Genomic DNA, 13,599 nt, shown 5'->3' with positions numbered 1-13,599 from the left:
TGGGACCTTTCCGATACACTCCTACAGTGGATGTATCGGAGGTTTGACCGGTTCAGGGGATGGAGGGATCGTAGACCGACTCCCCTTAATCAGTTTTGAAAAAAAAATTAAAAAAAAATATCAAAATACCCAATATACCCCTATCGGCATATGAGGCGTATCGATATTTTGAACCTTGGCCTAGTAATGATCCCTAATTTTATTTCATTTATTGGTGAAAAAAGAAAAAACCACTACAAAGTACAAACACGTAGGAGTCACCCCCTAAATGTGATAAATGTGTTAGTATATAACCGATAAAAACTGCCCACGTCAGAAGGATTCAAAAAAGAATTGTTTTTCCAAGTTGCAAAGAAACTGTCCGACGAGTTATGAACACAGCCCCGGAGACGAGTTTAATTTACACCAGTTTTCTAGTCAAAACCCAAAAATTCAAGTCTTACCCATGCAAAATCTCAAATTGGGTCAGTTTAGGATCGGATCAGGTCCATCCAACTTGCATCTAGCAAGTCCAGACAATTAATCCAATCATTTCCATTTTCTGCCGATTGCCAAACAAGCAAATTCATTCCAACAGATCGAAGAATGACACCGAATGTCACTTGATCTTGCAAGGCTCAACCTCAGATATTCACTCCATGGTGCACTGCACCTTTGCTCTAAAATCTTCACCCAATTCTGCCCCCATCTTGAATCTTTCTCGGAAACCTTGCGTTAGGCTAGCTCAGGGTCATGAACTCATGAACTCATGAACTCATGATGCTCCTACTCCTAGTGTATTAAGGTCAGGTCACGCTTCCAGCTTCCTCATGCTCAGGCACGGCCCATCTCAACTTAATTAATTTAGGCCCATTCTTTGGGTTTAATCAGGCCCAAAACCTGAAAACTTATACTGCCCATGAGTGATAAGTCGAGGCCAAAACAAAAATTGTGTCGTGTGGCAATTTGTATGACGCCGGAGGCTATCATATCAAAACAACTTTGACCAATCAGAATGAATACCACTTCCATGATACCGGTTATCAGTTTTTTTTTCAGGCATAATGTCGTCCAACTTCAAGGTATCATAGTGGAACTACATTAATGAAACAACCTACTTTACTTCCTCTTTTAGTCATGAAACAAACCGTTAATTCTTCCAAATCGTACCTTCAATATCTTCATTACATGTAATGAAACAACCTAGTTGGCTAAGTAATGAAGAGCCTAATTAACTTTAATTCTTGATCTGACCCACCAGCTCTAATTGAGTATTCTCACTTAAATTATAACTTGGGTCGGCCAATTTCCAAGCAGATAAGTTGACCTGCGACTTGACCATTTGGTCCATCCCAATTTTTGACATGAACACCTACCCAAAGGTCATAAGCCACTGAACATACTTGCTCAACCCTCAAGTTCTTAACCAAGTTCAATATGGGTAGCATTTTGCATGTTGTTGTCTGGTATGTTTTAAGGTATTGGGATCTAAGATGTTGAGATTAAGGCTACGTTTGGTTTGAAGGAAAAGGTAGAGAAAGGGGGGAAAAGATGGGGAAACCTATACAAGCTTTATAAAAGTTTTCCTACTTTTTTCCTTCAAACCAAATACAGCCTAAGAGTGCAGGTTGGGTAGGCCTAACCTAACCTTGGGTTTTTGAGTTACGGGTTAGGTTTGGACCCTAAAACGGGGGCCTGACTTAAACTAGGGTTAGGCTTCTTTGAGCCTCTGGGTAGTCCGAGTCCAACCCTAGCCCGACCAAACATAACCTGAGCCCACCTAAACAAATACAACTACCTAATCTAAGTTTGGATTTTTTACTTACGGGTTAGGTTTGGACCCTAAAACTGGGGCCTGACTTAAACTAGGGTTAGTTTTCGTTGAGCCTCTCGGTAGGTAGTCCGAGTCCAATCCTAGCCCGATCAAACATAACCTGAGCCCACCCAAACAAATGCACATACATGCTATACACAACCATCTTTTTAAATTATATATACATTACGTATATATAATATGTATATATATTTGTAAATGAAATTTGTATATATTTTTAATTAATTATACTCTGAAATGTATAACTGATGACCATATAAAAATGTATTTATAAATTATTTCAAACATGACCAACCCATCCAATCCAATTAAACTCAGCCTGATCCAACCTGAGTTGTGTTGGGTTAAGCTTGGATTGGGCCTGGGTTAATAATCTTGGGTTGGATTGGACTAGATTTGCATCTTTTGGGTTAGGCTTGGATTGACCTTTAACCTGACCCAATTCACCCAAATTCCACCCCTAATTGAGATGTACTGAAGTAACCAATGCCAAATAAAATCAAGCCAGTATGGTGTGATTGGGAATATGAATAACTAAGTTATATATAACATTTGAATTTAATTTTGCCACCAAAATTAAGATTAATATCCATTTTATATAATATAGATTAACTTAAGACTTTGCCATGTAAAACAAGTTCGCACTAGTAGAATGGTATCGTGGAACTAGATGACAATCAAACGTATAAACAGTACTGAACGCCACCCTTACATGGTCTACGCCTACAGAGCCCCTGGTCTGTAAAGGCACCTGATGAGGGCAGATTTGGCCCTCCAGTGAAATTGTGACACATGGCACCTCATGACAACTAGGTAAACACCCAACCAACAAACGTATGAAGTTGGTGACCCACCTGGGCACCAGTCTAGCTGGCCTGGCGCGCAGGCCGCGCGCCTACCCAACCTGCGCGACCTGCGTGCGCGCGCACAACCTGCGCGCGGCTTGGCGCGCAGCCTGGCACGCTGCCTGCACGAACTGCGCGCGACCTGGCGCGCGGCCTGGCACGCGGCCTGCGCGAACTGCGCGCGGCCTGTGCGACCTGGCCGACCTGGACCAGCCCAAACCATTTATCACCATCATTATCAGCAGATTCATATGTCATTCAAGCCTTATTCCAACTTTATGGGTTGGCAAGACCGACATTCCATTCTATTTAACAAAACCATGAGCTCATGCCCTTAAGTTCCACTTGATTTAGGTGGCCACGTGGCTATTTTTAAACAATAATACAAAATGGTTCTTGATCAGATAAATTGATTGCGAACTATGATGAGTATTTTAATAAAATTCAAATTATATAGTAGATTTTAGTAAATAGACTAGTCAGAAACTGTGTGGTGCACGTGATTTTTTTAATTGAATTGCAAATTAGAGTTAATGGGCTTTCAAAGAGCCCTAAATACTTATAAACATTTTACCACAAAATTTCATCACAGATATCCCTCATTTAACCCTTCATCACACTATGATTTTAATTTGGGCTATCTCATTGGCCAAAATATTCATTTCTAAAATGTCCTTAATCGTACCATTTATAGACCAATCAAACCCCATCAAATGATCTAAGAGACCAATACCTCTGGAAACCCTATTATCAGCACTTGATTTTTGCTCAATTCGTCGTCAAAACCCTAATTTACCCCAAACATTCAGACTATTCTGGTCCTTTCAGAGTACCTAAAAATCCCTTCATTTATTCTTTTATCAAACCAAAACCTCTTTTGAACCTTATCGTTAGCTTGAAGTGCCCACAATTCAAATCTCCTTGATCCTAACACCTCTAAATCAATTAGCCCATACAATTGAACCCTAGACACACAAAAAACATCTAGCCATAAATTTTCTACCTAAAATTCCCTCATTTACCTTACCATTGAACAAATATTCCAGTCTGAATGCACTCGTTGACCCAAATTTCCTTGATTCTGGCCCTACAAAATCAATCAAATGTTTCCATAAGATCCTAGACACTCTAAAAACTCTACCCACAAAAAAACAGCCCAAAATACCTTTGTTTGTCCCTCCATTACACCAAGATTCTATTTCAAAGCTTCGCATTGACCGAATCAAATACTTTCTGAATCTACCCGATTTTGGCATAAATGGGCCAATCTAACCCTACCAATCAACTCATATTGCTCAAAAACACCACATTTCCAAATTTAAACAAAAAAAGAATCCCTCATTTTCTCATCTAGCACGCCAAGATTCTATTTCAAAGTTAATAAATAAACTGAATAACTACCCCTCTAGATCTACCTAATCTGAGCCTATTTAGAACAATCTGACCCCACCAATTGATTTAAACTGCCTAAAAAACCCCACCTATAAAATTTCAGTCAAAAATACCCTTGTTTGCCCTTTATATAAAAAGATTTCATTTTGGCCAATCTTATTGACTCGTACATGCAAAATCACTGTATATACTTAAATCCATCTCCACCCTTCATTTTTTTAACCCAAAATACCCACCATTATATTGGATTTTTTTTTGCCTCCTTATACCCGAATTAACTAAAATACCCATTGAGCTTACCAAAATTACCTAAATACCTAAAATAAATAAATAAATAAATATCATAACTAATTATGATATTTTTAACGATATTTTTGTCATTAATTATGGTATTTATTTAATTATTTAATTTACTTAATTAATAAACTATGATTATAAAAATACTCTTATTTAATTAACGGTATTTTTATATAATTAATTAGTAATTGATTAATAAGCAATGTTTTTAATTACAGTATTTATTTAATTATTTAACAATATTATATGTATTTTTTGTAGCAATATTATTAATTATGATATTTAATTAAATAAACACTATTAAATAGCGCATCGCTAATACTGTTAATTAATTAAATAAAATAAATAATTCATTATGAGAGAGGGAGAAGGGAGTGATGAGGTGGTTCCATGAGGAAGCAAGAAAGGCTAAAATGATGAGTGTTTAAGAGTTCTCAGTCGGGGTAAGGGAGAAGCTCAGGCCATGATGTGTAGGGGTGCTTACAGTTTAGTTAACCAAACTATGGGCCTTTTTTTTAACCGAACCAGTACTATCGGTTTTCTAAAAACCGGTAACCGAAACTAAACTGAAGCCAATCGGTTAACCGGTTGATCGATTCGGTTAACTGTCGATTCGATTCATTGGATTTTTATTTTTTTAATTTTTACAATATATATTATAAAAATATAATAAGAAAATTATAAATATATATAATATTATATTTAAAAAATAAATAATATATCATATTATATATATAATGTATATTTATAAATTTGTAATATATATATATAATATACATAAATATATAAAAAATATATAGAAATATATGTATACCGGTTAGTTCGGCTAACCAGTGATTTTTTATATTGGTTAACCAAAACCAAATTGGTACCTTCGATTTTTTTAAAAACACCGAACTAATCGGTTTGGTTAACCAATTTTTAGGTTCAGTTTCGGTTTGGTTTTTCAGTTTTATTTTGCTCACCCCTAATGACGTGTCATGTTTCTACTTTTGTGTGTGTGTGTGTGTGTGTGTGTGTGTGTATACATACATACATACATACATTGAAAATTTTCTATTAAATAACAAAACTATACATAAACGTTGAAATTATATTTATCACAAAAGTACAATAAATAATTACTAAAAATATAATAAATATATATTATTGTATATATAAATATATACTAAACATAGATTAATATTTAATATTATTATTAATGAATATTAATTTTCTAAAAGTTATTTTCTAGAATTATTAATTGATATAATTTAAATAATGTTTTTATTATTAGTTCATTAATAATTGCAATTATTATTCTATTTTTTAATATCTATTAAAAACTTTTTTTGAAAGTTATTACCTATTTTTGTTATTTGAAAGCTTCAATACCTCTAAATTATTTAATCTATTTTTTATTATTTCAATAATATGCAAAAAATTCTAAATTATTTATATTTATATTCTTATTGTCAAATATTATTAAATATATTATAATTATTTTTGTGTTTTTGATAAAAATTTTAAGGTCATTACATAATTTCCTTATTTAATGTATTTTATTTGTTTTTAAAAAATATATAAAATATGATTTAGTTATTAAATTTTTAATATCTAAAATATTTAAAATTAGTTATTTTCAATATTATTCATCTATTTAAATAATATCAGTGTTTAGTTATTTAAATATTACTTATTTATTGAATTTCGTAATCAATAAATTTATAAGTTATAGTATTATACATAATTTTGTTATTAATTTTATAAAATACAGAATTATTATTAATTCAACTATTATGAAATCTATTATAACGACTTTCTAATTTTAATAAAATTTTTAGGTTTAGTACATAATTTCGTTATTTTAATTATTTAAAATTTAGTCACTTAATTTAGTTATTTTAACTATTAAAAAATTAGTTATTTAAAATTTATTACATGATTTCATTATTTTAAAGTTATTAAATAATATTAAATATTTTGCTATAAAATATTTTTAATTTAGTTATTGAAAATTTTAAATAATATTATTTAATTTTAAATTTTTATTATTTGAATAATATTTAAATTGAGAAATTCGTAAAATTATAATTTATATTGTTAGTACATAATTTCATTATGAAATAACATGAATATTATTAAACCAATAAACCTATGATATTTTTGTGCTTTTAATAAGTATTTTAAAGTTATTACATAATTTTATTTTAATACTTAAATAATTCTTAAATTTTTATTTCAATTTTTATTTTGATATATATATATATATAAATGAAAAGTGGGGGAGAGGATAAATAGGAATTAGAGATAAATTATGAGAAACTGGGGGATAGTGATGCAACTTGACTAGATTATATTAGATTTTGATAAAAGAGAGAGGGCCAGACATGATTAAGAGTCATTATGAGAGAGGGAGAAGAAAGTGATGAGGGGACTTCATAAGGAAGAATGAAAGGCTAAAATAAGAGGGGCTTAGAATTTTTTCTTGGGATAATGGGAAAAGCTCAGGCCATACGTGGCATCATCCTACTTTAATATATTATTGGATTCAAAAATAACCCCCTCCCCTATATTTTACATTTCAGTACCAATAGGATTATGTCAACAGGTCAGGTCAGGTACTCAGGTATGAAATGTAAGGTATGGTTTTGGCTGAAACTGAACGCAGCCCAGAAATCTTCAACACAAAACCAACCCGACCCATCCTACCTATACTCAACCTAAGTTATAATGTTAAAAGTTACAAATATTTGAATGCTACCTGCAATGTTTTAGCATGATTTACCATAACCTGACCCAAAACCTAATTAAAGCTAAGTAGCTAACCTAAATAGGGTCGAATCAATGTGGGTTTACCAGCACCTAACCCAACCCACTGACATCGGAAAGAATTTTTGCTTCTTGAATGAAGCTTCCAAGCTTCCAAGGATGGACACGTCAGAATGCCTGGAAGGACGCTTGCCATGCGTCCATTGAAAGAGCGAAGAACCCTAATTAGCAAAAATAAAATGCGATGTGTCTTTGTATCTGGTTTATAAATTCTTTTTCACTTTTTTAGGTGAAAACCCGGGAAAAGAAAAAAAGCTTAAAAATCTTCAACCTCTGGGGACTGGGGTCGTTGGGGGACTGGAGTCGTTGAGGGATTAGGGATTATAGACGAGACGCAAATCGACAAAGAACAAGAATTCTCCGGTCCCACTCATACGAGGAACTCACTTCCGCAGTTGTGATTCCAAGAAGAATTCATGAAAATGTTGAACCTGAAAAACTTAACCATGCATTTAAAATTCCAAAATCTATCAGTGTTTTTATCTTAGTTTTAATTTCTTTTGGTGGCCAATAACAGTAACACATTAACGGTCAAATGACAAAAGAACAAAAAAATTGGAGTTGGGATTTATTCCACACAAAATGGAGATCAGTAAGATGAGTTCAGTAATAATCAGTTTATTTCATTTTCATACTTATATTAATTTACATAACCGGCTGTATGGAAGCAACAGAGCACATATATAACAGTATTATAATAATAACCAGCCCTGATTCTTTATTATTGTCAACACAAAATGCTTGGATTCAATCCTTACAAAGGCTTTTCCTCCTTCACAAATCTTCAAACCCAGGTCTTCTTCTTCTGAGAAGTACCACCTGTTTCCCGCTCCAAATCCTTCAACACCCTTACAACTTCTCCCAACACGACGCCTGGTTTCGTACAGTCTATCCCCACCATTCCGGCCAAGAACCTGAGCTTCTTCTTCACACTTTCTTCGTACAAGATATCATCAACAGAGAATGCTTCGTCATTGGACAACATCTCAACGCCATTGTACACAGAAGTGCCCCCGTCGGACTTGACATCAGAATCTTCCTCAGAGGTGTGAGACAGCTCCGGATACTCGCCATCCATCATCTCCAAGACGATGCAATTTTCTCTGCCAGCCTTAGCTTTCTCAAGTGAATCTACACCCATGCCTTTCAGCCGATCCGAATTGGCGAAATGGGTGTTACCTCCCGGGTAAAAAGCTTTAACAGAACAGCCGGAACGGTCGAAGAAAACATACCGGCGACCATGATTGTAGATCTGCTTGGGCTCCTCGTCTTTTGCAGCCATCGTTGAAAGCATAGTCTGCAAACAGTGGGGTGCTCGTTTTTAGAAACAAATGACAAGAAGTTAACAGTTCAACTGCTATAAGTTGTCCTAAATAGCTAGGAAAGAAAGCCGAGAATAGAGATTAGGAAGGACCCCATAAAAGAAGGCTGTGTTGATTATGATTAGAAATGTAGGAAGTAAAGCTGTGACCTGTGAAAGAGATGGAATGGAAGACTGTAAATTTGGCTTCTTTAAGTTTATGGAAATCACATTAAAACATGCCTAAGCATGGCCTTTGGCTACGTCCTCCTTATTTCTTCTCTTATTAATAAATAATAATTGCATTTACATTCCTCTAATTCATGGAGCTAACTGTATTCTGGTTATCTTGGGTCGTCCAATCTGAATGGTCCAGAGTACAAAGGACGCCAGTTGGGTGGGGCAACTGCCTATTAGCTTTCCTTTGATCTTCCTCTCTGGAAGATGCTTGGCTGGGTGTTGTTTGATAGTAGAGTGAGACCGGAAGTAGTGAAGAATGACTTAGGAGCATGTGAAGCACTAATGGATTTTTGACCAATGATGATGCAAGTCAGATTGGTAAAGACCCGGGTTGTATTTTTGTCAGTATCATCATCATGAAGATGTTCGGATCCAATGGTCATGGCTGGAATCGTACTGTAGTATAATATAATTGTACGACAAGGGGGAGCTATATTGCTTCAATATCATGATATCAAGGTTGATCGTATGGCTGTACAATGGAATATGAGTGAGGCCAGGTATCCAATATCCAATATCCATCTGTTTGACCCAATCGCCCAACCATTAACCATACAAAAAAAAAACGAAAAAGAAAAGCAGCTGTGTCATAAGTTAATTGGCAGAACTCGATCAGGTCTCCTTTATAATAATTAGAAAGGTAAGAAACGAGTCAGTAGGGTGCGTATAAAGGGTTATCAATCCATTTATGCATTTGGGTTGGAGGACAAACTTGATAACTGATCGGGTATGGATCATATTCAATGCTGGTACCAATTACCCGGATCTTAATAGGGGTGGACAATACGTAGACCTGACACTTGGCAACTTTTTTGCACAGACTGGCACCCATGTTCATCTCAATCTTGTGAGTTGTGAGCCCAAGATCATATTACCATTGTACTAAGCAGTGGCCCCCGTATACATCAAACACTGAAACACAATCTCTTATTGTGTTGGTTGTAAATATATCAAACTTGGGCCACTTAACCTAACAAATGTTTTGAATTGTATGGGTTGCTAATGTATCCTCTAACTAACATCATTAGGGGTCTCAATTCTCTCAAGCATGCATGTCCTACCACCCATGGTTATGGTTACAGTTAATGTGATGCAAAATTTCTTGTGTTTGGGTTGGTGGGATGGAAATTAACATTTAGGCTGTGTTTGGTTGAAATACTATGTAAAACCATAGTGGTGCAAATTTTATTTGTGGGTAAATTCTGACTTTAAATTTTAACTTATTTTGTTTGATTTCAGTACAAATGAAGTAATTAAGACATGAAGCATAAAATCTAAAATAAAATTAAACAATAATTTACATTTTTATATTTGCACTCCCGTGCATTTGTAACTAGTGCAAATAAATTTGCACTGCAACCAAACACAGTCTCAGATGGTTTTGAATGATATAGTAGAGTCTTAGAGATAGAATATAGTTAAATGGACGCGGACCGGATCCAATTGAACCTAAGCTCAATGATCAATAAACAGGAGAAACTCTCATAGGGACCCAGAATCTGAAAGGCAGAAACAATTTTTATTTACTTGTACTTTTGGGTTGAACCCAGATAAAGATCAAATTTTGTCTATGATAATGTTTGGATCAGCGCCATGTTCTCTACATTAGCATTTTTTTTTTGTTGAAACTATTACTGCCACATAGACATTTTTTAATGCCACATCAGCATACTATTGATAACATAGACATTGTTGAAAACATCCTGACCACACCTTTCCCGAATTTTCAAGTGTGGTCTGAGAAAATATGATTCAGAAAAATGCCCAATCAAACAATGAGCATTTCTTCATAAAACAAATCTCAGAAGTGGCACAGATGTAGTGTCATTCTTTGGAAAAAAAAAATGAATGTTTCAAAATTCAAACAAGGCCTATATCTACTGAATGTGGGCTTAGTTACAATTTGAAATATGGGTCCGTAGAATCCAATTTCCACTAATATGTGAATATGGGTCCGTAGAATCCAATTTCCACTAATATGTGAATATGGGTATGGGCCAGGTCAATCTGGGATCTGAATCTGATACGTTTCATTCATGCCCTAAAGGCATTAGAAAGGGAGATGTAAATAATGCGGTTTGTGGAGTTGAGTTTTTATACAAATGTTGTTAGTGAAAGAATGTGCAAATGGCATGTCATTTTGAATTTTTTATTCTTAAAAGTTGGACCATTCTAGGGTTGTTTGTCATTTGTCAACGTTCACTAGGAATGATTTTGCTTTTTCAAAAAAAAAACAATTGCCACGTCAGCCTAAACAACATCCTTCCAATGACACGTATGGATTGATTCCATTTCTATTTTCACCTTTCCTTAGAAAGCATAGTAGCTTCTCATTTGAATTGATTCCAATTCCAGTACCAACCAGACAAGTGTTCTTTCTTTCTTTTTTTTCAAACAAGTGTTTTGAGTAGTACACCAAGAATGACTGATCATTCATTAATACGTGCAGCCTTTAACATTAAAGCAAAAAAAAAAAAAAAAATCAACCACTAACTTTGAATAAAACATAAATAATGGGAGATGAAGACAATGATAATTGCATGCGAGAAGAATAAGGATAAAGCAAACAACATGAAGAATAAAAGAGAGAGAGAGAGAGGGAGAGTAGTTCATACGTGTAGAGGAGATGGAGGAAGATTATTGGTCTTCATACCAAAACGTAAACGTGGAATCAAAGCAGACGTATGAGGATGGAATGGAGCGAGATCAGATCTTCAACTGGGCTCCGACGAATCGCACCCTGTTTCCCTCTCTCACTTCGACTTCGACGTTGGACCAGACCAACGAATGACATAACAAATACATTATTGCTTTGTTGTTGAGTGAGGGTTACGTTACTTGCACATTCAATGCGGCTCAATCCAATCACCCACCCTCCTCTCCTCTGACTTCTCTTCACCATCTCTTGTATTGGAAACAACTGTGACTTATTAGAAACAGAAAGCGACGACAAACTTGTCTGTGGTGTCAATAACGAGGCGTGCGCTTCCATTAATAACCATCCTGCTCTGCTCCTCTTCCGACTTCCGTGATCCGTCCTATGTACTTCTCCCGGTTACCGCATCGAGATAGGATTCGAATTTAGAAATGATGGGTTTGGGTTTGGGTTTGGGTTTGGATGTCTCAACTCACAACTTAAGTTCGAGGCCCATGGACAAGAATTAGATACGTAGTGCACAATACAAGCAAACCCACTCAACATCAAGCATGACCCAAGTGGCCCATGCGCAGGAATTCTCGGAATACGGTCCAAAATAGATCGAATGGTTCAAAACTGAAAACTGGGGAAGTGGGTTTATTTTTCTAATGTGCAATCCTTCCTTCGGCTCATGTTAGTGGTGGACTGATGGGTGAAGCGAAAAAACCCAAGGAAATAAAAGTCAAAAGATCAGGGGTGTAGTGGATGTGGGTGGGTGGTGTCTGCTCCAGACTTGTCCAGAAATGGAGTCGTGAATCGAAGAAATCACAGACATCGTAACGTCGACTCAAAACAAAATAATAAAAAGCATGGGGAAGGGGAACCCAACCCAACCACCGCCCCATCAACAAACGCACGGGGACGTACGACAGACCGACACCCCCGAGTCTTTGTAGATGATACAATGAACACGGGGCACGAGCGGGCTGCGGGGCGGACCCTCTTCCCACCTCGCCCAAGTCCCAACCACCCCCCTCTCTCTCTCTCTTAATTAATTCGTGCTTTCTCTGACTGTAGAGATAATCTTCCTGGAGTACGGATGTATTTCACTGCACGCGCGAATCAAAGCCTTCGCTCGTGTTCCAAGGTAACAGGACACAGCCGGACAGGGCGAGAGAGAGGGAGAGTAGACGAAGATGGGTTAAATTAAGTCTGGCTGAGTGCTGACGGTGCGGGAGGAGAAATCCTCATCGACGGAGCGCGAAATCAGTCCAGGAGGCCAGCACCCACGTCTCATCTCTTATTAGCTGTTCAGTTCAGACTTCAGACCTCAGACAACAGGAAAAGAGCGAGCGTGCCTCGCTAGTCACTGCTTCCTGACTTACTGTTGCTGAATGAGTAAATGACGAGATGACAGATCACCAACTTCACTCCTCAGTTTTCACAACCCCACATGAAAATGAAAATCGATCAAGTCAAGACTAGTCCCAGACTGAATAGTTCACATCAGCGCCTCACCACACCCTACAGCACCTTCCAACCGTGTATTGAGAATATCTTCCTGTGATTTGTCTATAAGACAGACCAATAAGATACATTTAATTAGACCGGTCCAGACTTAATGGTCCAAAGTATTTATTGAATTGGATTGGACCTGATCCATCCATAATGAATATTGCATTGGGCTGAATTGAGTCTTGAGCCAATATCTCATCTATCAAGAAAATATAAGAACATAGGTGTCAATAGACCAGATTTAAATTCGAATAATTTATTTAAAACAAATTTGGACCGATTGAATAGTCCAAACATTGAATTGGACCGGTCCAAAATATTCATTAGATTGAATTGTACCTAATCCATTCGTAATAGACGCGCATTAGGCAGGATCGGATTGGACCAAATTCAGTCCAATTGACACCCCTAGACTGAAGCCCATTTTTTTTTATGAAAATGTACTACTAATAAATGTTCATTTTATTTTTCTTATCTAAATACCGTCTCTCCCTATATTTGTCATCTTATTCTTCTGCATCCTATCCTATCTTTTATTTTCCTTTGGTACTTGTGTTTCATAGTGTTGAACTATCTCATTCAAGATTTTGCTGTTCACCATGTTATGTAAAAAGCTCCATAACCATTAACCAATCACAAATTAATAAACCAGTGCCATATATACACGGGACCTACACCCAATTGCACAGAACACTGCCATGTTCCCTTGTTAATTGTGATGATTGGTTACGTAGCCCTTTACACGCAG

The 13,599-nt window shown here is 36.0% G+C and overlaps 1 protein-coding gene across 1 annotated transcript; it reads right to left on the bottom strand.

The window, feature by feature from the left end:
• Window positions 1-7,756: 7,756 nt before the first annotated feature.
• On the bottom strand, window positions 7,757-11,470 carry LOC148842590 (uncharacterized). Its single transcript, XM_088958253.1, has 2 exons — window positions 11,314-11,470; window positions 7,757-8,455 (listed from the first exon to the last, which is right to left on the bottom strand). Exons 1-2 carry the CDS (start codon window positions 11,347-11,349, stop codon window positions 7,943-7,945), a joined length of 549 nt encoding a protein of 182 aa, XP_088814379.1. The 5' UTR covers window positions 11,350-11,470; the 3' UTR covers window positions 7,757-7,942.
• Window positions 11,471-13,599: the final 2,129 nt, after the last annotated feature.

This window comes from Nelumbo lutea, chromosome 8 (assembly GCF_056320005.1).
Source record: "Nelumbo lutea isolate HS-2025 chromosome 8, American lotus-T2T, whole genome shotgun sequence".
NCBI lineage: Eukaryota > Viridiplantae > Streptophyta > Magnoliopsida > Proteales > Nelumbonaceae > Nelumbo > Nelumbo lutea.
Note: the sequence above shows the minus strand (reverse complement) of the source record. Positions and strands in the feature narration are given on the sequence as shown.